This window comes from Mastacembelus armatus, chromosome 8, assembly GCF_900324485.2.
Source record: "Mastacembelus armatus chromosome 8, fMasArm1.2, whole genome shotgun sequence".
Classification (NCBI taxonomy): Eukaryota; Metazoa; Chordata; class Actinopteri; order Synbranchiformes; family Mastacembelidae; genus Mastacembelus; species Mastacembelus armatus.
In genome coordinates this window covers 5,695,913-5,718,036 of record NC_046640.1, presented here as the reverse complement: position 1 = coordinate 5,718,036, position 22,124 = coordinate 5,695,913, and the positions used below count along the sequence as shown (strand labels likewise).

Sequence of the window (22,124 nt, the reverse complement as noted above, 5' to 3'; positions counted from 1 at the left end):
CTCAATCTTGACTTTGAAAAGAAAATCAGGGAAATTGCAGTGACCCTTTATCCTTTTCCCTTTCTAACGTATGTATGTTTACGTGCCGTACATGTGTGAATGAGATTCACTGAGGTTGTGTGGCTGTATGGTTTGCCTGATAAGTAATGTAGTCTCATGAGTCATGACTTGATTTTTCATGCAGCTTTTAAAAAAAATGAAATAATAAAATTTTGAAAAAGCTAATTTCTATTTTGAACGTTAAGGTGAGTATATAATATAGACCAGGGGGCGAAAGAGAAACTTGAAGTACAATATAGCCTTAATAGTCAAGAGAAGCCATACAGACGTCAGTTATGAATCGGTTTAAGTGGTTGCATAGTTCATAAATAATACAGAGCGAATGGTGATGAGAGAAAGATGTACGGCCTTTTTTGGATTGTTTTGACAGTTTTTTCAGTGCAGTGAAATTTTTTGTGCAGTCTATTTAAATTCTCTGGACGCTTTTATTGTGAAGGAGTGCGATGGGAAGTGTTGTCGTTCCTGTGTTGAACACCGGATGTCACCTCACAGTCGGCAACTGTACGCCTGGGGAGGTAAAGGAGCGCCTGTTTAATCTGTTTGGAAGAGTGAGAGGAGCGACACAGCAAACAAGGTACTGTGAGCAGGCGTGGAAATCGTTTCATGTCGAAAACAACGAGCGAAGTCACTCGGCTAGTACACACTGCATAAAAGCTAAAGCTAAGCTAACGGCTCTAGACTGGAAACGGCGTGGGGGAAAACCTTTACGAGACCCAGACAGCACCGCGGTGAAATTGGTTGAAGTTAGATATTCAAAAGACTTCCAGCTTTGGTAAACGCTGGGCAACCCCCAGGCACCAGGCCGGTGTCCAGTGCTTGCTGATGGGTTACGATAGTACCTCAACCACCCCAAACACTTATTTAGGGACCATCTGTAAATGAATGCCCCATTGACATGGTACATGGCTGTTTCTCAGTACATCTATGTTGACACGCATTAGGATTTAAAACAAACAAAACACCGTTGATTCATTTTGCATTTATAAGTCTTCCTTTACGTAGATATCAATCTTGAAGGTTTTTGGACAATAAACTGTTATTAGAATAGTACTCATGATATTTGATAGAAAACTCATACGTTTCTATCAATAATTTCTAGATTATGTAACCTACCAGTTGAAAATCTATATATATGTAATATATTTGATGACATGTACTTCTGAGGACATGCTCCTTTATTTTGAACATTAGTTGCAAGTTGCATACTTCTTAATAATTAAAAATATATATAATGTTTCAATAGTGTTGAAGCCATTTGACATGATTGGTTAAAATCCATTCTATCGTATTTGCCCAGATGTCCTGTATAGTGGACACATTTTGAATATAAATACTTGAATATAAGTACAAAGTTAATAAAACAATTTAAAATAGCTTTTGACCTAACAGGTCACATGGCTTGGATGCTATTGAAATATTGGCATTAGGACAAAGCGATAAATTGCTAAAAATAATTATTATGATTTATCTTTATTTTGATAGAAATGAAACACGTGTTCGATACAAGAATGATAGAACTAATTTTGTCCATGTCTTGATTGAAAACATGAACAGGCAATGATATTGAAAATAGTGCCGTGCTGAACCAATCAGGTGGCTGGAAGAGAGTTAGAACATGTCAGTTGGGTTGACTATAGAAGGGGTGGACATAGCAAACCCGCTTCTGGGTTTGAAACTATATTGGAAATAGCTGCTGGCTCCAACAAGCCATTGACTTCCATTGAAAAATCAGCACCAATTATTAAGTCACTACAGAGCTATTTTTCATATGATATTAAATTCAATGTCACTTAAACAGTTGTAAGTATTGCAAAATGCAAGTGTTGATTTACAAGTAATTTATAGCCACTGGCAGAATTTCCACACTTTAACTACAAATATTGAGTATTTTGGCTTTTAAGGTTAATCAGTGTCATCTGTCAATGTCATTTGTTCCAAAATTTTTCCGCTAGAGAGGTAAACATGCTTTGAAATCATATAAAAGTTCATAATGTGTTAAGTGTCCTTCTTTATTATCATTATGTTATTAATGCAATATTTTATACATTTTCCGCAAATTTCAATGTTTTACTGTATGACACATTTTGTCTTACCAAGTGACGTAGTGCAATTGCAATATGCACTACATAAATCTATTGATAACATAAATATACATAAATAAGTCTCTCTGTGGTGAATGAATGTGGGAGGAGGGATGGAATAGTTGTGTTTCTGGCAAGCATGTTTTGATTATAATTCTGACCCACACAAAAGATACAAAAATGTCAACCTTTCATTCTCTTTGTAACATTTTCTAACAATTTTATAATGTCCTCCATCTTACAAACAAAATGATAATACTTCTAAGTTTTAGCATTTTAGATTCAGTCCTTAAGTAAAACAGCCCTCACTTAAAGTTAATGTCGACAAATGCTGCTAAAATGATAAAAAATATTTAAAATCATTGTTTTCTCTTTGGGATATTTTTTAAAGTCTTGAGATAAGCCTGTAAAAGTATTTGCATGATGGACTTTTTAAAAACATTTTTAGTATCTAATGAACATTGTTCTGCAAAGATCTATTTCCTTCAGTGTCATTTGGCAAAACAAAGATATGGGCATGGCACATTGTTAGTTTTTGTGGAGGATGAGATCTTAATTTTTTCTGACTAATTTACTGTTCATGGATGTTTTTGCCCCATTGACTGGCATTATGATGATGTTTTTTGACTGCACACCCATGACACTATATAATCATGTATTCTTGGTGGTTTCCCCTGTTGGAAGTCATTGGTTTTTACTGTTGACACCCAAGTAGGGCTACAGCTATTTATCATTTTTGATGTATTCTACCGAATACAGTGATTTCAGTGATTATTTGAGTAATTGGATAAAATAAGACTTTTGCATTTTTAAACAATAATACTATTGTGTAATGCATGACAGAGATGACAGGTTACTGTCGTGGAAATTTCTTTAAGTTTGAGAGTTGCTAATTCTCCGAAACAACCACAGGTGTGATGAATCATCTCAGGTTTAATCACAGGCCTGGAGAGGAGTCTTTGCAGGAATCTTCTGATTCTGTGTTACCACACCAGGTTTATATACACTTTGTCACAAGGGTTGGACTCATTCTTGTATAAGACCCTACATGTTTATTCAGGTGTCCTCTATCTCCAGGCCTCTACCAGAGGCTACAACCATATCTACAACCATAAAACACTAACCCAATAAAACAGACAGAACCACATACCAGGAATGGGTTAAGTAAACATTCAAGTGGCCCCTTGACATGGAGTAACACCCCCACATTACCTTGCAATGATATTACTTGTGTCGGCTCTGCTGGGTGAGCCAGTCTGGTTCACAACTGTCTGTTTTCTGGTCAAATATCGAAGCATTGATGAAGTGCTGTTGTGGCTTTACAACACACCCATTGTATCATGTTGTCATCTTTTTTATATTTGAAATGATCGCAAACTTTGGACATTTTCTACATTTTATGGACGATTTCGCTCTCTGCCATACCGCCAACTTTTGATACTGAAATGTATTGTGCAATAGTGATTACGGCCCGTGTGGAACAATAATCCCTAGGCAGGATTATTAAATGATAATGGAAATGAGAGTAAACAAATCCTTGAGGCAAAGAATGAACCTCCTCTAGAGCACATAAAATTCAATACTTTACTGTCCCAGACAATACTAGGGGGTGCAGTATTTCTTCTAAAAGTGTGTAGGATATGGTGATTCAATAAGCTAACGCTAGTGTTATCACTACCTCAGATGTAGACGTTAGAATGATGTGACATTTGATGTGACCATCCCTCGGTAAATGCTTAGTGCTCAGTGAAAGCCAGTGCTTATGTTGCTATCATTAACATTACCTCCAATATTTACAGTTGGGGAAACCAGAACTGATGCTATACAGTGCCATAAATGGCATCGGTGTACACATTTGAGTGCTGGGAATCAGCGGTTATCAAATTGTGGGGCGTGCGAGATCGCTCTTGGGTGTTTTTTTTCCCCTTTTATATCAGAGCATGTAATGTTAGCACACAGAACAATTGTTTTGGTGTCGGAGCACCAAAAACAAAAAATCTGCTGCCATGGTGATTTCTCACCAGTCTCTGGTTCTTATTAACTAGACACATAATGTATAGGTCTTGACAATGGACAAATATCTGACTGGGACAAAAAGAAAAATATGCATTGTTTCAGAAACCAACAGGACAAAGACGGCCAATGTAGATGACGATTTGCCCAAACGAAAGACGAGAAAATACAACAACAGTGCAAGAAACCACACACAATTGCAGAGGAGCTTATATGACACACTGCTCTGGATGTGGTGTCAATTACGATTGATGATAAAGCACTGCTAAATTGAAATCTGTCCCCTTATCCAATGACACTGTAGCAAGGCGTCTATGTAATATTTGACAGGATCTGGAAGATCAGCTCATAGAAAAAGTGACACCCATGTCACCTTGCAAGTAGATGAGGTCATTAATAGCAATGAAGACTCTCTGCCTAATGCTTACATTTACTATGTCACAACATTGTTGGTCAATGAGGATTTACTGTTTTGCAAGTATGCCACAAAGAGAGCAACTGCTGACCAGATCTTTAATATCATTGATGGTTACCTAACAAACCACAGGCTGAAACTGTGTGGGTGTTTGCACAGATGGAGCACAGACTATGGTAGGAGAAAATAAGGGACTGCGTGGACTAATCAAGACGGTCTTGCCAAATGCATAGATGAGATTATATCTGACTCCTTCCCCAAGACTAAAGTTTGCATCGCAGACACTGCAAGTTCTGGATTGGTGTGGAGAAAGAACATCTGCTCATCGGAAAGAAGCCTGTGAACATTCCCTTTGCCACTTCCCACATCTGTGAGATTGGCTTTTCTGCTGTAGTCTCTCTGAAATCCAAGTACAGATCTAAGATGAACATTGAGCATGAATTGAGCGTCAGTCACAAGCCTGCAGCCTCGTCTTGAAAAGATCTGCAATAAACAACAGGCTCACTGCAGCCTCTAATACAGCCCAGATGCAGTGACTAGAGCCTTTATTTTTGTATTTGCATTATTAGGCCCGAGCAGGGACCGAGGTCCCAGCGCAGGGACTATTATAATCGCTCAATTGGCAAGGGATGAAGAAGCGTTTACAGCCTTATTTGACCCCCTGAACGTGTGTGAAAACTCACCAAAATTTGCACCCCCCTCAGAATCGCGTCACAATTTGATATTTTATGGGTTTCATAAACGACCTCAAAAGAATGGCTCTGCGGCGCCCCCGACAGAGGTCGAGATACATTGGGCCTATGGGAGGTCAAGTGACACTTTTTTCATCGTACAGTCGCAAAAACTGGCACACATCTTCTTCATGTCAGGCCAGGCAAAAAAGCTTATTGTCCACCAGCTGGGGGTTTATCTCGAGGTCATTGAGTTCGTTGATTTTGCTCACCTCGTATTCTTTCGAACTCCTCCTTGGGCTTTTGACCGATCGAGCTCATTTTTGGCCAGCGTCACCTAGACCCATGGGGCTGCAAAAGTTATCCAAATTCTTTGAATAAGTATTACGGTTTTCCTTTGGCGGGCGCGGCAATTTGGCCTAGGCTTTTGGCTCGCCGCCGTTTCTTCAACTTGTAATAACTCTCACACGCATTGTCGGATTGGAATCGGACCAATTGATAAATTGTAGTCCCTGCCGCCCTGGACCCATCTGATTAAACTAAATCCAAATAGGCCATATAGCGCCCCCTGTATAACGATTTGAAAATTGCCATTCAAACCAAAGCATTTACTTTGTCAAAATTGTACCAGATTTGGCACACACATCCTTTAGGGCGTCCTGATCATAAAAGCCGATCGGACCCATGCCCTAATTTGCATGTGGTTGCCTTGGCGATGACCGGATCTCGCCATTCGTTTCCTATGGGAATTTTGCAAAATGTCCAGATTTTGTCAGAACGGGTACCAGATTGCACAGACACTCCGTGGGTGTCCAGTGAAGGATGTGTCTACTTGGGGTGGTGTGGGGGGGGGGCGGATAGCGCCCCCTATGCAGTTGCACTTACTTTGTCAGAACTGTATCAAATTTGGCACAGACCTCCGTGGGGCTCCGCGCCGGGGGAGGCGGTCCGCTCGAGGCGAGGGCCAATCATCGCCGCTTGCGGCTATATTCTGTACTTGTTTTTGCTGTTTGCACTTTTGTGTTATATATGTTCAATGTATAATGGGCTCATTGCAGCAACTGTTACTGCTAAAATGTTCATCTTTATTTGCTAAAAATTTGCTTTTGTTTTGTTTTTTAAAATATTTAACTTTATCATAATAATTTATAAAAAGATAATTGCACTTTTCATCTTTTTACTTGTAAAAGTTTTTTTTCCAAGGACTAATCTTTTCTTTTTTTGCATTGTTTAGGCAAAAAATTTAATCGTTTTTAAGTTTCATAAATTATTCGCAAGAATGGAAAGGAATGATCATAATATTGATATTTCATTGAATAAAAGTTTGAACTATTGTTACAATTTTGTTGGGGCTGTGTTGGGCTAAACATGTTCCTGTTGTGGACTTTATCACAGCCACAGAATCTGGCTTATGTAATACAGAAGCAGAAGAACTCTGGCTAAAAGTCACTGAAGCTCTCTAGTTCTAAGCCAGCACCACCCGACCTCACCACCCAGGAGAGCATGGCCCCGTCATCCCTGTCTAAGGACAAGACTATTACCATCCTGCCTGCAGACAAAGGAGATGCACAGTGGTCTTAAACACAGCAGACTATCATGAAAATGTAATCTCTCTCTTGGAAGACCAACAGACCTAGGAGAAGGTAAGAAGGAACCCCACCAGCACCTACAAGAAAAAGGTGATTGACTCTTTAAAACATCTGGAAAAAGACACTGCAGACAGGACCACCTACTACAGGCTGTATCCAGGGGTGACCACCCCCTGCTTGAATGGGCTCCCTAAGATACACAAAGAAGAAGCCTCCCTCAGGCCCATCATCAGCAGCATAAACTCAGTGACATATTACATTGCCAAACACCTTGCCACTATCTTAGCGCCACTGTTGGGTCACACAGACCACCACATACGAGTCAGACATCTAAAATAGAGATGAAACTATGGTATCCTTTGATGTGACATCCCTCTTCACCAGCATCCCCACCACTAATGCTTTCACATCTATTAGGAGAAGACTAAAAGAGAACAGCACCTTCTCTACCAGGAGCAGCCTCAACCCCGACCAAATTTGCCTGCGATTAGACACTGAACACCACATACGTCTCATACAGAGGTTTTAGATGTTTGACTTTGGAGTCCAGATGTGGTGGTCTGTGTGACCTACCAGATTACAGGACACTCATTTGAAGACACACACATATTTTGAACAGAGAAGATGGGGGTTTGAGAGAGGAGTCAGAGAAGCTATATATGTTACAAGTGGAAAAAGTAGAAGTCCTCTTGTCATGACTCAACCTTTAGGTAAGGCTTTGGACTGTTCAGATTAAAGATTTTAGTTTATTATATCTAACTATTTAATTTATTTGAAATATAGCTGTGTGTCATACTATGTTTGCCATGTTCAATTTAAAAAAAAAATGTTTTAACCAAGATTAATCTTATATGATTAATCTTATATCTTTACATGTTACTTGGGAGTAAAAAGGAACCTTTAACCCTCAGGGGTCGCGGTCGCTCATTTTGATTTGTCTTCTTATAATGCTTAAACAAACTTAAATTACTCCATCAGTTTTGACCGTTCAGATAAGAGCAATATATCATTCGAATCTGTAAAGGGTCTAGTTTTATTTGTATACACTCATAATAACAACAACACGCTGTGTTTTTGTAAAATAAAGAAAGTAGTTGGTGCGCTCTCTGTCTTCTCTGTCACCTCTCTACACAGACACTTAAAAAAAAAACAACCAGAATCTCAGCGAATACTTGTCTTATAAAAATGAGAAACATATGGCTGGAAAGCTTGAAATGTCTTCGATTAAATGAAACAATTCAAGTCAAAAACAAATCATCTCTTTTTACGTAATCCTTATGAAAGTACGAAGCTGTACGTTTTCTCCTGTCTCACATCATTATAGCAAATGTGATCCCGCCTCGCACTGAGCACATTGTTCATATGGAAATAATCTGAGGTGAGCCAGGTAATTCTGTACACGCCCCCGAGAAATGACCTAAAACGTCTAACTTCATCATAGAATTTACTCACTTTTTCTGCACATTTGGATGATGGCGCGTTACGTGGGTGAAGAAGCGCTTTGTATGTTCCAGACAGCGATGAAGAGTTTACTTTGTCTTGAGGAAAACGCGACTTAGATGACAAACGTTTGCATCTGCATTGCATTGCGGGTCTTTGTCTTCTCAGGTGAATCACATGATTATTCATGGTTAGACACACCTTCCTGTCTTTTTTTAAACAAAAAGTGTTAGAAAATTTAAATCAGTGTATTGTTTTCTGTGAATGAGTGAACAAGATGACTTTCACATCATTTTGAAACAAACGCTTTAGGCTACAAGATGCAGTTCTCAAAAGTCTTGTGAACCAGTGTTCTGTATGTGATATATGGCCTTATTTCAGTGACTTATTCAGTGACATTATTTGATTCCTTGTTATTATCAAAAATGAGTCAATAAAAATTATACTTTGTATGCGAATAATGGATGATTGATCTGTTTTTCTGCCCATAGCAATGACAACGGACTCCTCACTCCTGAGCTCTGAGCTGGAGCTACAGCAGCAAGAAGAGCTGTATCAGCAGCTGCTGTTAGAGGTAATATTGCTCTAAAGTGAATTCTGTGGCCTGAAGAATTCTTGCCCAAGTAAATTGGAGTTAAGGGGTAGTACGACTCATGAGCCCGGTAAATGTGTCTTTTTTAGTAGAATGTATTACACAAATTTAAATTTAAGGCAAGGCAAGTTTATTTATATAGCACAATTCATACACAGAGTAATTCAAAGTGCTTTACAGAAATAAAAGACAAGTTAAAAATACATTAGCAAGAAATAATAATAAAAAGTTAAAAATTAATATTAAAAGAAACTGAGTGCAGATAAATCACTTTGGATAAAACACTGTCAGTTGTCATATGTTATATGCCACACTAAAAAGAAAGGTTTTTAGCTTGGACTTAAACATTGCCAGAGATGAGGCTTGCCTAACATCATCAGGAAGACTATTCCAGGTTTTAGCTGCATAGAACTGAAACGCTGCTTCTCCCTGTTTAGTCTTGACTCTGGGCACGAGCAGAAGGCCTGTCCCTGATGTTCTCAGAGTTCGAGATGGTTCATATGGCATCAGCATGTTAGAGATGTAATGTGGTGCTGAGCCATGAAGAGACTTATACACAAGCAGTGCTGTTTTGAAATCTATTCTCTGAGAGACAGGAAGCCAGTGCAGAGATCTGAGAACAGAAGTAATGTGATTGTACTTCCTGGTTCTAGTCAGGACCCGAGCAGCAGCGTTCTGAATGTACTGTAGCTGCCTTACAGCTCATTTTGAGAGCCCCATGAACAGGCCATTACAGTAATCTAACTTGCTAGAGATAAATGCATGGATGAGTCTTTCGAAGTCTGGTTTAGACATGATCCCTTTGATTCTGGCAATGTTTTTGAGATGGTAAAAAGCTGACGATGTTATCGATTTAATGTGGCTGTTAAAATTCAAGTCTGAGTCCATGATTACCCCTAGATTTCTAACTTGATTTTTAAATTTTAGAGAAAGAGACTCGAGGTGACTGCTGACACTTTCTCTTTGTTTCTGAGGCCCAAAGATGATTATTTCAGTCTTGTCACTGTTTATTTGGAGAGAGTTGTTTTGCATCCACAGAGTGATCTGTTCAATACAGCTGCACGGTGAGTCGAATCGTCCATATTCACCAGCTGTGAGTGAAATGTAAATCTGAGTGTCATCTGCATAGTTATGGTAGGACACATTATTGCTGTGTATTAACTGGCCTAAAGGAAACATGTAAAGATTGAACAAAAGGGGTCCCAAGATGGACCCTTGGGGGACCCCACATGTCAGCACCATTTGATCTGAGACAGAGTTACCAACTTCAACGAAATACTTCCTTTCTTCAAGATAGAATTTAAAGGGCAGTACCAGAGATGCCTATCCAGTCCTCTAGCCTTTGTAACAGGATCACATGGTCCACTGTGTCAAAAGCAGCACTTAGATCCAGCAGTACTAAGACAGAGATTCTGCCAGCATCAGTGTTCAGACGAATGTCATTTGTCACCTTAATGAGGGCAGTTTCAGTGCTGTGATGGGGCCTAAAACCTGACTGCAAATCATCAAAGCAGTTGTTTAGCATGAGAAAGTCAGTAAGTTGTTCGTAAACAACTTTTTCAATTATTTTGCCTAAAAACAGCAGATTTGATATGGGTCGGTAGTTGTTCAGTACCATGGCATCAAGACTGCTCTTCTTCAGGAGAGGCTTGATGACAGCAATTTTCAAGGCCCTTGGAAATGTTCCAGACTGTAATGAGTTATTGACTAATTGAGTGAGTTGTGGTAACAAACTGCTTAGTACTGATTTCAGAAATCTAGTGGGTAAAACATCAAGGCAACAGGTGGATGAGCTCAGACTTGAGATGGTCTCTTCAACTGTTTCAGTTCTACCAAGTGTTTCCTGGATGGCTGCAGAGTTGGTATCTGCCTTGTGCAATTTATTGTTTGTTTAATACCCTGAATCTTGTCATTAAAAAATCATGCAAATTCATTACATTTAGATGTTGAAATTAGTTCCAGTGGCAATGGAGATGGAGGGTTTGTTAACCTACTCACTGTAGCAAACAGGACACGTGAGTTGTTACTACTGTTGTTGATGATTTCAGAAAAATACATTTCTCTCTTTCTACGTAGAGTTTCATTGAACACACACAGCATCTGCTTATAAATGTCATAATGAACCTGGAGCTTTGATTTACGCCATCTTCGTTCGGCCTTCCGGCACTCCCTTTTCTGTGCCCTGACCGAGTCATCATCTCTCCACGGTGGCTTTTGCCTATTCCTGATTTCTTTATCCTTAACAGGAGCAATCACATCTATGACATTTAGTACACTAGAAGTATATGAATTCAGCAAATCTTCAACATGAGAGAAAGTGATATTTTCAAACCTAATCATCTCTGTAAACAGTTTCCTGGTGTTATCATTTATGTGTCTTTTCTGAACAAGTGTAGGTCCAGTTGCATCTTTGGGAATTATGGACAAATCAAAAAAGACACAAAAATGGTCAGACAAAGCAACATCAGTCACAGTGATATTAGAAGCGTTAACACCCTTAGTAATGACAAGGTCCAGAGTGTGACCTCTGGTATGGGTCGGCTCCCTAACGTGCTGGCTAAGGCCATACGTTTCAAGGACAGCAGAAAGTTCTTTGGCATATCTGTCACAGGCCTTATCCATGTGAACATTAAAATCACCTGTAATAACCAAACAGTCAAACTCTGTGAGGACAACTGAAAGCATCTCAGTAAATTCATTCATTCATTTTAAAAGATACATACTCAAATGATAAAAACTCCCCAAATGACAACCTATGGGTAACCATATTATCCCTAAAAAAGGCACAGACGCCACCACCCTTTTTGTTTTCTCGTGTTTCTGATAGAAATATAAAATTAGGTGGGGTGGATTCAATAAGAACTGCATTTGCTGTCCTGCTATCTAACCATGTTTCTGTTAAAAACATAAAATCAAGATTGTGAAAGGAGTTAAAATTATTGATTAAAAATGATTTGTTACATAGAGATCTGACATTGAGCACTGCAAGTTTCAAATTAGTTTGAGTAGAACCTGAAACTATCTGTCTGCAAAAGATTTGAATTAGATTCCTCTGATTGGACAGTCTAACTGTCACTCTTTTAGCCACTCTGCGTGTTTTGACTGGAGCTATAGCACTAGGGGAGAGTATTCTCTCCCTGGGCCTCAGGTCGATAAGTGGTTTATTATGGCTATAAGTCCTAGAACAGCAGAGGCCCTGGGTGTCCTAGTTGCTGATAGCAGCATTGATGCTAGTCAGGATCTTTGGTCAGGGAGCAGGTGGGGGGGGTCTGAAAGGGGTGCTCTGAGGAAAGACAGGTGTAGGTGTTGGCCGAGGTGGTCGAGATGGTGGAGTTTTAATTGATTGAGGGACATAGGTCATGCTCCTGGGTGGCAAAGGGGGTGGTGTTTGCTGGGGGGATGAATTCACTGGCGTTGATGATAATATCCGTGATCTTGCCAGGTTAGGGGTAAGAGGCACCATTTTAATTCCTGATTTCACCAAGGTTTCCAAATGATTTGGAAATCCCATTGGTGAAGCTGGGGATAGGATGGTCAATGATGAGTCTGCAGAGGATGTGGATGCAGCTGGGGGGGGCCCAGGGCAGTGGAAGGGGCACCATTGAAGGTGCTGTTGAGGGGGGATCCTTGGCTGATGAGGGGTCCATTGCTGGTGTGGTGTGAGTGTTTACTTCACTCCTCTCTTCTCTCAGAGGAGCCTTTAGCTGTTCAGACGGCCATCCAGACCCAGTGTGGTGTCTCAGAGAGTGGAGGAAGTTATCCGTTAGCCGTCTCACTCCACTCCTGCTTAGATATGGGCCCTTTCCCTCGAACCGGTCGTCGCGTTGCCAAAACAGGTTGAAATTATCAATGAAGTGCACTCCTCTTATCTCACAGGCCTTGGACAGCCATGTGTTCAATGCAAGCAGCCGACTGAATTTATTAATCCTCCTGTTGGTGTTTGTGAGAGGTCCACTGACAAATGACTGGATTTTCAGTTTGTCAAGTTTCTCTAATAATTTAGAGAAGTCCTCTTTTAAAACCTGTGATTCTCCCTTTCTGGTGTCCACGGCACCCACATGCGCAAGATCAGCTGTTTGACTCCATGGTGTTTTGAGATGACTTGGGGGAGGAGAGCTGCTATATCAGTGACCATGGCACTTGGGTAGCTGCATGTAATAATTCTGCTGTTGTTTATGTCACTGATAGCACTGTCTCCAAGCAGAAGGATATCTCTGTCCTTCACATTTGTCACAGATTCTTTGTCTCTGTTTCTCTGACTGGCTCCATGGCTCCTGTTTTTAAAGTTATTGCTTTTTTGGTTTTCAGGCACAGCAGACATTTCTTGCTCAATAAGATTTAGTTCAGTTTAGGTGCCAATAGGGAGACACTGTCACCTTGGGATAGAGCTAGACTGGATGTTTTTATTGCTCTATTTTCCATGTGTCTGCTTGAAAACATTTGTCTAAAGAGAGTAATAACCCACCATACAAAAACTCTTTCAAACACCCAGACCCGTATTTTGTAGTTTAGACTGCTAGCATTGCCACATCATTGCAACACTGGTGTGCATTAGTTTATGTTAATTTTAGTCTCTTCAATACCTTATGTTTTTTGTGCATGACAACAATTTTACCTGTTTAATTGATTAGGTTTAAGTCTTTCTAATATATGTGGGAAGTATTAATAAACTGAAATAAACTACTGTTAATGTGTTTAGACAATGGGAAAGACGCAGACTGAAAATCCAGAATCCAAAGTAATCCGGCCACAACCTGGTAGGCATCTTATACAAGCTCTATCAAATCACACACACACACACACACACTATACATTTATCCAGCAAAGTCAAAGGCAGTGCCACAGTTAGCATGCATATGGTTTTTTGTCCTCTCTCCCTTCTGTTTTTGCTTGTTTTGTCTTCTCTCTTCTCCCAGGCATATGTGTGAAAACAGTCTCTGAGCCAAGCAAGCAGAAGGTCTTCCTTAACATTTGTCAGTCAAACTCAGTCCCGCCGCCACCCGAACTTTCCAAAGAGGAGCTTGTGGACCTGCTTCAATCAGAAGATCCCAGTGGCTACAGAGTTCCCATGAGCCTTGGCGAGCCACATGCAGAAATAGACAACAGTATATAATAGCTAAAATATTGATTTTCCAATACAATATTGATTTTGCATGTTAGCTAGCTATTCTGAGCTCACCCTCTCTGTCTCATGTTGTCCAAATAAATAAACCGCACACAAAAATAAGAGGAATGTTAGACTTTTTTCTTTTGCTTCTCATACAAGCAAATTGAATATTTTTGAATTGGACTTATTTTCCAATGACCTTTCAGTATCTTTGAAGAGCTTCCAGTGTTTAGTAGATTTAATTATTGTGGTGGTCTCTGTTTCAGGCTCTCAGGGCTGCACAGCTTATGACGTGGTCATCAACCAGGAGTTTTTTCAGAGGTGCCAGGTGAGTTTGTGTAATCTTTTTTTTTTTTTTTTTCATAAAATGGGAAATAGTAGCAGTGTTACACGGTGCCCATTTGAAATGATGAATATATGATGATGAAGAGAGATTTATTGCCTAGCAGACTACAGAAGCCGGCTGAATTTTAACTGCCAATTGTCTTGGCACATCCAGGGTTGCCTGCAATGATTCCAGCTGACACTAGGTTAGAGGTGGGGTACGTACTTGACGCATCACCAGTGTATCACAGGACTGACATTGGCACCTATGGGCAATTCAGAATGAGCATTTAACATATTCCCACACTCTGTGTCTTTGGACTGTAGGAAGAGACTGAACTGCCTGCCTGTGAGGTGATCGTGTGCAGCTTTAATAGGCATCCAAGCCAATTTATATGTTAAAGTCAGTGAAAATGCAAACAGTCAAAAACAAACAGAAATCATAGGTGTACTGGCTGTTGGCTAGACCTCCATCTCCCGAACATGGATCATTGGATTGCCAAATATGTGCAGTTTTCAGTTCCCTTCACACCTTTTTATATAAGCAGGGTTGAGTGAAGAATATACCTGCAGTGTGGTACAAAATCAAGAGGCTTTTGAGGTCCAGACATATACACAATACTGCCATAGTCAAGAGCATAATTGTAGATTGGTCTTCCGACTAGCTGAAGAGAAAGATCATTTCTTTCTATACCAAAATTTAATATTGACTAACGTACAGTGTGTAGCTATTAAGTGTATATTTAAGAACTACAATTTGGAAATACTTCAAGGGCTCATATCTAAACAAGTGATCAAATCACATAGTGACAGTTTTGATTTCAGTATTTGACGAAGGATTGTCCAGATTTTTTTTTTTTCTTAAAAAATGCTAAAATATCAGGTTAATAAAAACTTTGAAGGGCCCACCAGTACCACTACTGTATAATCATATTCTCTTGAAAGTGTAGACTGGTGATTTTCTATATTATGTTATTTTTCTGCAAATTCTGTGCAAATTCCTTTAAATGCTCAAAATCATTTTGCCCTGACTTTGAAACAGCCATGACTGCAGAATCAGTGCTGAATACAAACAATGTGTCTTTATGGTTATGTCTTGTAGAAGGATCCCTTGTTCCAGCAGTTTGTCATTCTGGTGTCCATAGAGGGTTTGGAGAACAAATACAACTTGGAACTAAGTAGAGGTGTGAGTGTGAGTGTGTGTGTGAGTGAGAGAGTGTGAGTGAGAGAGTGTGAGTGAGTGTGAGAGAGTGTGAGTGAGAGAGTGTGAGTGTGAGTGAGAGAGTGTGAGTGTGTGTGAGTGAGTGTGAGAGAGAGAGTGTGAGTGAGTGTGAGAGAGTGTGAGTGAGAGAGAGAGAGTGAGAGAGTGTGAGTGAGAGAGAGAGAGTGAGTGTGTATTTGTGTGCATGCGCATCCGTGTCATACTGGGAGAAGCAGCTTTCCTGTGTTTCTGCAGACTGGAAGGTGCTGAAGAACAGGAAGTTTTTGGGTTCAGTCAATGATCAGAACATCCGGACAAAGAGCAGGCCAGTGATTCAAGAGCTAGAGCCACAGTACGTTCTTCTCTGAGGGGCCGTTAGTGACATTATTCAGAAATTATGCTCTCTCACACACACACACACACACATGAAATAATCTCTCACACACGTGAAATACACACACACGTGAAATGGTTACACAGTTTCACATGTGAAACACTCTTACAATAGTGTGTGAAAGTGAGTTTCTGAATAATGTCCCTTACAGCCCCTCATACTTACCAATGAACTATACTTAACAGAACAGACAAGACGTCCTTTGCAGGGTTCTTATTTACTGATAACACTTTAATTCTTATTTAGTATCTGAAACATATGTTTCTCTAATATTCTGATATAATATATAATCTCCCAATCTTTGTCCCTCTAATTACAGGCGGAGCTCCACTGCCTCATCCAAACGGTAAACCTCTTGTAATAGGCCTCTTATGAGTTTTATTAAAGTCAGAGCAACTTGGTTCCTTCCTGACCTCTTTCACTGTCTTTAGACCAGAGTTCACTTTGCTTGTGGAACCTTCTGCTGGTGACCCTGAGTACCTCATCGCAGAAATAAAGTTACCTGGGGTGGTGAGAAATGCACTGCACACACATACAGTGCATGAAGTCTGTTCTCTGTTGCTGTCTTTTACCTTGTGTTTTCCTCATTCGTTTTCTGGTTCAATTAAAATGGATGTGAATGTACTGCTCTGTAAGAGAAATATGACTTACAAGCAGAATGTAATGTCATGTAATTAAAACTAGTACCACATAATAGTACAATAAGGCATGAATAAGCCAGTTGCAGGTGTTTAGTAATTTAAAGTTTGATAGAGGCCCACAGTTTGACACCTATGTAGTCATTCTCATGAATGTAACTTTCTTGCTATACATAGCTTTTGTGAAGAAAAAGATTTTTTTTTAATGTTTGTTTTTTTTATTTGTCAGTAGGACACAATCTGTTGAATAGCCTAGACCATGGGGCACTACATTTGCATAAAAAATAGTTAGAGCACTCAGTCTGTTCTAACTTGGCTGTGCTGGAAGGTTTTAGCTGTGTAGCAGATGTACAGAGCACTCTAGCGTTCGTGGTAAAAACTAAAATTTAGATGACAATCCAAATAGATTGTGAATAAAAAAAGATTCACACCACACATGTTTAACATCATTGCATCAGGGTTGTCACACTTTAAGAGAAAATATAAGAGAACAGACAGTTTTCTTATAAACAGAATCACCATGATTGGCATTCTTATATGCTTATAAGACTAAAGTGTACTGGGTTTATGAATGAGTAGACAACATTATGTTAGTCTCCAACTAGTGTACACCAAAAACATATGAAGCATGTATGCAGTGATACAATTTCTCTTCCATCAGTGATATTTAATTTTGTACTTTCTAACACCACTGGCCAAAAAGGTTGCAGTAGGTAAAGTCATGGCAGTTACAGCTGCAAAATAAAACCACATGGTCAGAATGTTGGAGAGGTCTAGGGAGGCCAGGAAGAATGAGTTTTGCAGAGGAAGCATCTGGCTCTACACCACTGTAAATTCCGTCTGTCTGTTATGTCTGTTATGACAGTATAACTGATGAATGGCCTCCGAGAGCTCCAGTATTATGGTGATTTTTTTTTTTTTTTTTCCCCCAGTTCAAAGTCCAGTGTGACTGCTGCTGCTGCTGCTGCTGCTGCTGCTGCTGCACAAAATCGCATAAATGTGCTGACATAACATATGTGGAGGCCACATTAATTAACGCTCAGTGTTTGTACTTGTTAATCCTGATGGTCATGTATTTGCTCATATGGATTTATTTCCAGAGGACCTCTGCCAAAACCAATACAACATTATTAGGTAGATTAAAATGTCAAACCAGCCCTATTCTTTTCTTGGGATAAAGACAGACTTGTTTGCAGTCTGGGAGCTCGAGCTGAATTGATGCTGTTCTACAGTCATGCTAGGCAGTGAAACTGTTAAAAAACTCTGCAGGGGCAAGGCTTTAGGGAGCAGATGATATTCATCCAAGATTGCTTTTGATGTTGTTGAAATGTCAGGGTGACGCAACTGTGCGACATTGCATGGACTTTTGGCATAATGTTTTTAGACTGACAGCCTGAAAGGCAGCCTGAGTGTGTGTGGCAGTTACTGGAGTATTAGACTCCTCAACTTCCCTGGTAAATGGTGTGCTGAGGTACTGAAAAAGAGGGTTAGGTGGATAGTCAAGCATCAGATCCAGCAGGAACAATACACATGTTTTGGACATGGAGAAGGCTTATGACTGGGTTCCCTGATAGATTCTGTGGGGAGTACTTTGGTAGAACAGGGTATCAGGGTTGCTTTTGAGGGCCATCAAGTCCTTGTATACCCAGAGTGAAAGGTGTGTTCATGCATTACGTCAAGCCTGTTAGTTGTGGATATTGGTTGGGCTTTGCCAAGGTAGCTTTAGCTTCTTCAGTACGGTATTTTGTGTGAAGCCATCAAGTGGGGAAATTAAGGGAAGGGAAATTTAAACAGAATCAGCTGAAACATTACAAAGTCAGCTGGTTTTCAAGCAACTCATGAACTCTGTCCCTTAATATCCAGCGTAACAATGATAATGACATACAGTATGCATTCATACTTTTGAAAAATCCTGTGTAATTAACCTACTTTCTGTTCAAACCCATGCTTTGGTGACCTGTGTAAAAATATAGTCATCTTATTGTTATGATTGTTGCCTCATCACACCATGTATAGTAGATCATGTAGAACATGTGAAATCCCAGTATGGTTGAGCCTCAGCTGGGTGTATTTGTCTCCTGTGCAGTCGTCATCTCGCTCTCTCGTTCTTGATGTTGGAGAAGACCGACTGGTGTTGAGTGCTCGGCCCTCACTCTTCCTTCTCGACATCTTCCACCCGTACCTTGTTGACCAGGACAACAGTGTGGCACAGTACAACAGCAGCGCTCAGGTACGAGACACACATAGTATACTATACACAGACAAGCACAGACTGTAAGACTGCTGGCTGTGTACACTGACACTTGGTTAAAACACAAAAGTTCATACATTGTAATGTACACAGCAATGGTGTGGCTAGTTTCATTAGTTTGTTTTTTAAATGCTTATTGAACCATTATTCAAAAGCGATGTCTGATTTTTATTCGTTAATTTTCAGTAAAATTCTCTCTATTGAAAAGAGAATATACACCTGGCCCCTCCTAGTGTCTAACCTACTTGGAGATCATGCACCTGTTACCAGTTATTGAGTAGGACACAACAAATGCTTCTACATTTTATGACCACTCCAAACATTCACACATCCGTGGTGTCTCCTAACGTCTACCTTTTCTTCTTTCTTTTTCTCAGATCCTTACAGTCACTATGCCTGTTGTGTCATCGTGAACCTAGGAGACGAATGTGTAGTTTTTGCTAAATGATGCCGTGATAATAAATGTGTTTTGATAAAGTCATATGTCTCTGGTGGTTAATTGTTTGACTTAAATCCTTATACACTGGGACATGTTAAAACTCTTAAAACTCTGCAGATGCTTTTTGTCGGGGGGGCGGTACAGTGTGTCATTGCTTGATAGACAAGTAGCGAAAAGTCTAGGCAACACTAGTTTAACCCAGCATAATTTTGCTGATAAAGGACATTAAATATCAAGTTGACCTTAAGATATGGGTTTTTAAGCTGAAGAAATTAACTCTTTGGAGTGAGGCGTCACTGCAGTGCTTTGCATTAAGTTTAAGAACAAAAAAACAAAATACTTGTATAAATTTCAGAAGTCACGGAAAGAAGAGTTCCTGTTTATCATGGAAAGTTGTGTTAATGGTTTGTAAAGCAGGAGACAACTTGACCTTAGTTTACTGGACTGGAAATAGCTTTACTGGTCTACTTGATTTGGAATTGGTTATATAGGCCTACAAAGTAAAATGAGTCTGATACCCCTGAACAAAAGAAAACTGATTTTTATTTTTTGTGTTTTGTGGATTTTAACTCCACCACTATCGTCCAGTTTCGCAACATTAGCCTTCTGAACGTTAAGGGAAAGATTTCTTTTCATGTATTGGTTCGCAGACTGGCAGCCCTACCTAGAGATGAACGGTTACATCAACACTGTGCAAAATGCAGGGATTCCAGGCTTCTCAGGATGCTTGGGGCACGCGTCGCTGATCTGGCATCAAATCCAAGCTGCAAAAAAAGGCTGGGAGAGATCTGCATGTTGTCTTTTTAGATTTTGCAGATGCCTTCAGATCTGTCCCACTGGATTGCTTTCAGGGGCAGTAACTGCACATCAGCAAAATACAGCTCCAGGACCAGGGACAAGAGAGAGAGAGTGAGAAATATGATCTCTCTTGCTAGTTCCTGTCTCAACTCTGGCTCCAGCATTCTGGATTAACTGGAGGCTTTTTATGGAGATATTGGGACATCCAGATAGTAATGAGTTACAGTAATCTAGCCTTGAGGTAACAAATGCATGGACTAGTTTTTCTGCATCATTTTGAGACAGGATGTTCCTAATTTTGGCAATGTTGCACAAGTGAAAGAATGCAGTTCTAGAGATTTGTTTTATATGTGAATTAAAGGACATGTCCTGGTCAAAAATAACTCCAACATTTTTCACAGTAGTGCTGCAGGCCAGGGCTATGTCATCTAGAGTAGCTATATTATTAGAAAAGTTATGTCTGTGGTTGTCAGGCCCAAATACTATAACTTTAGTTTTCTCTGAGTTTAAAAGTAGAAAGTTACTGGTCATCCGGTCCTTTAAAGGTTAAAGTTAAAGTTAGACATGCTTGAAGTCTGGTTAACTGGTTTGTGTTATCAGGTTTCATAGATAGATAGCTGAGTGCCATCTGCATAGCAGTGGTAATTAATAAAGTGCTTCCTAATGTTGGGAAAAATGTTATTAGCAGTTACATTCCATTTATCTTGCTAAATATTGTTTATGCACACATTGTTGCAAAGAGTTATGCAGACCTGACACGCTAAAGCAAGAAGGTTAAAAGCACTGTCTCCGCGGTGTGAAGAGACGCACAAGGTATTGAAAAGAGCGTATGTTTCTGCAGACGGAAGAAGAAGAAGAAGTACTTTATTATTCCCCAAGGGGAAATTCAATAAAAAGACACCACTTACACTCACACTAATATTGCATACTAATATACCTATGTAGATGTAGATATGAATAGCAGGTTAAGAATGTGTTGTGACACTGAGTAATTAGATACTGACAGCTGGAGGCAGAGAAGAGACTGTACCTCGATACTGCTGAGTGGTGAATAACTCCAAATAAGGGAGGGACAGATAAGACTGTAGGAATGACAGATAAGACTGAGGCTTCTAACTTCCTAGTTCTCACAACAGGGTGCTGGCCCCCAGGGATTGGAGGAGACAAGTACCAAGGACCAGGACTAAGCCTGAGCACCAACGAAGGGGAGTCAAGTCTAAAAACGCGACTTCCCCCACCTGTAGTTAACCAATGAGATGTGATTTTTGGCTAACATATAATGTCATGTTTTCCTTTGTTTTGCATCTCTTTCCTGCAAAGTTGGTTACAGCTAACTGCTAGCAGACTGAGATTTTCTGACCAGGAAGGGGTCCTTGTACTTGAGTTTGGAATTTTAATTAAAACTCGTGTGTGAACTAAAAGAATTTCTCCTCTGCTAATTTCCAATAAACGGACACGCTGACACTAATAACATTGCCTAAAGTAATCATGTACAAGCTGAACAGAATCTGTCCTAGCACAGAACCTTGTGGAACTCCATAACTAACTTTTGTGCTCGTGGAAGGTTCATCATGAGCATGAACAAACTGGAATATGTTTCTGTAGGACCGTCACCCAGGCTAATTCTCCAGGCTGCTCCGGTGTTGCCCTTGAACAGTTAAGAGACCCTTAGCTCTGTGGCTCCACACCTGGTAATGGGGCTAGGTTAGCTGGCTTTTGTTCAAAGGTGTGGAGCTGTGCTTCCAAATCAGTGATCCTCGCTTCCAAAGCTAGAAGAACCTTCCACTTATTACAGGTATCATTATCACTAAAGGAGGCAATGGAATTACTAAACATGTGGCACACCGAGCAGGAGAGCGAAGGAGAGGGAGAAGCCATGTTACTAGCTAGCTAAGCTAACTGGTAGGCTAACGAGCGCTAAGTCTGGAAATAGCAATAAATCCTAGGTCAAAATAGAAAGGTACTTGACTAGTACAGGAATGTGTAGCGGTTATTGATTTGTTTGGAGAAGTTAGTTAGTTTTTAGGTATATTAGACTAAAGCTAGTCTGTTGCTAATTCATAGATGAGCTATACAGCATACACAGCACAACGCGCTTGCAACAGGAAGTG

General features: G+C 40.0%; 1 protein-coding gene across 1 annotated transcript; it reads left to right on the top strand.

The window, feature by feature from the left end:
• Positions 1–498: 498 nt before the first annotated feature.
• On the top strand, positions 499–19,257 carry pih1d1 (PIH1 domain containing 1). Its single transcript, XM_026325362.1, has 11 exons — positions 499–634; positions 8,761–8,843; positions 13,561–13,618; positions 13,778–13,966; positions 14,235–14,296; positions 15,395–15,476; positions 15,749–15,845; positions 16,207–16,233; positions 16,319–16,397; positions 18,612–18,755; positions 19,154–19,257. Exons 2-11 carry the CDS (start codon positions 8,763–8,765, stop codon positions 19,187–19,189), a joined length of 855 nt encoding a protein of 284 aa, XP_026181147.1. The 5' UTR covers positions 499–634; positions 8,761–8,762; the 3' UTR covers positions 19,190–19,257.
• The last annotated feature ends 2,867 nt before the right edge of the window (positions 19,258–22,124 follow it).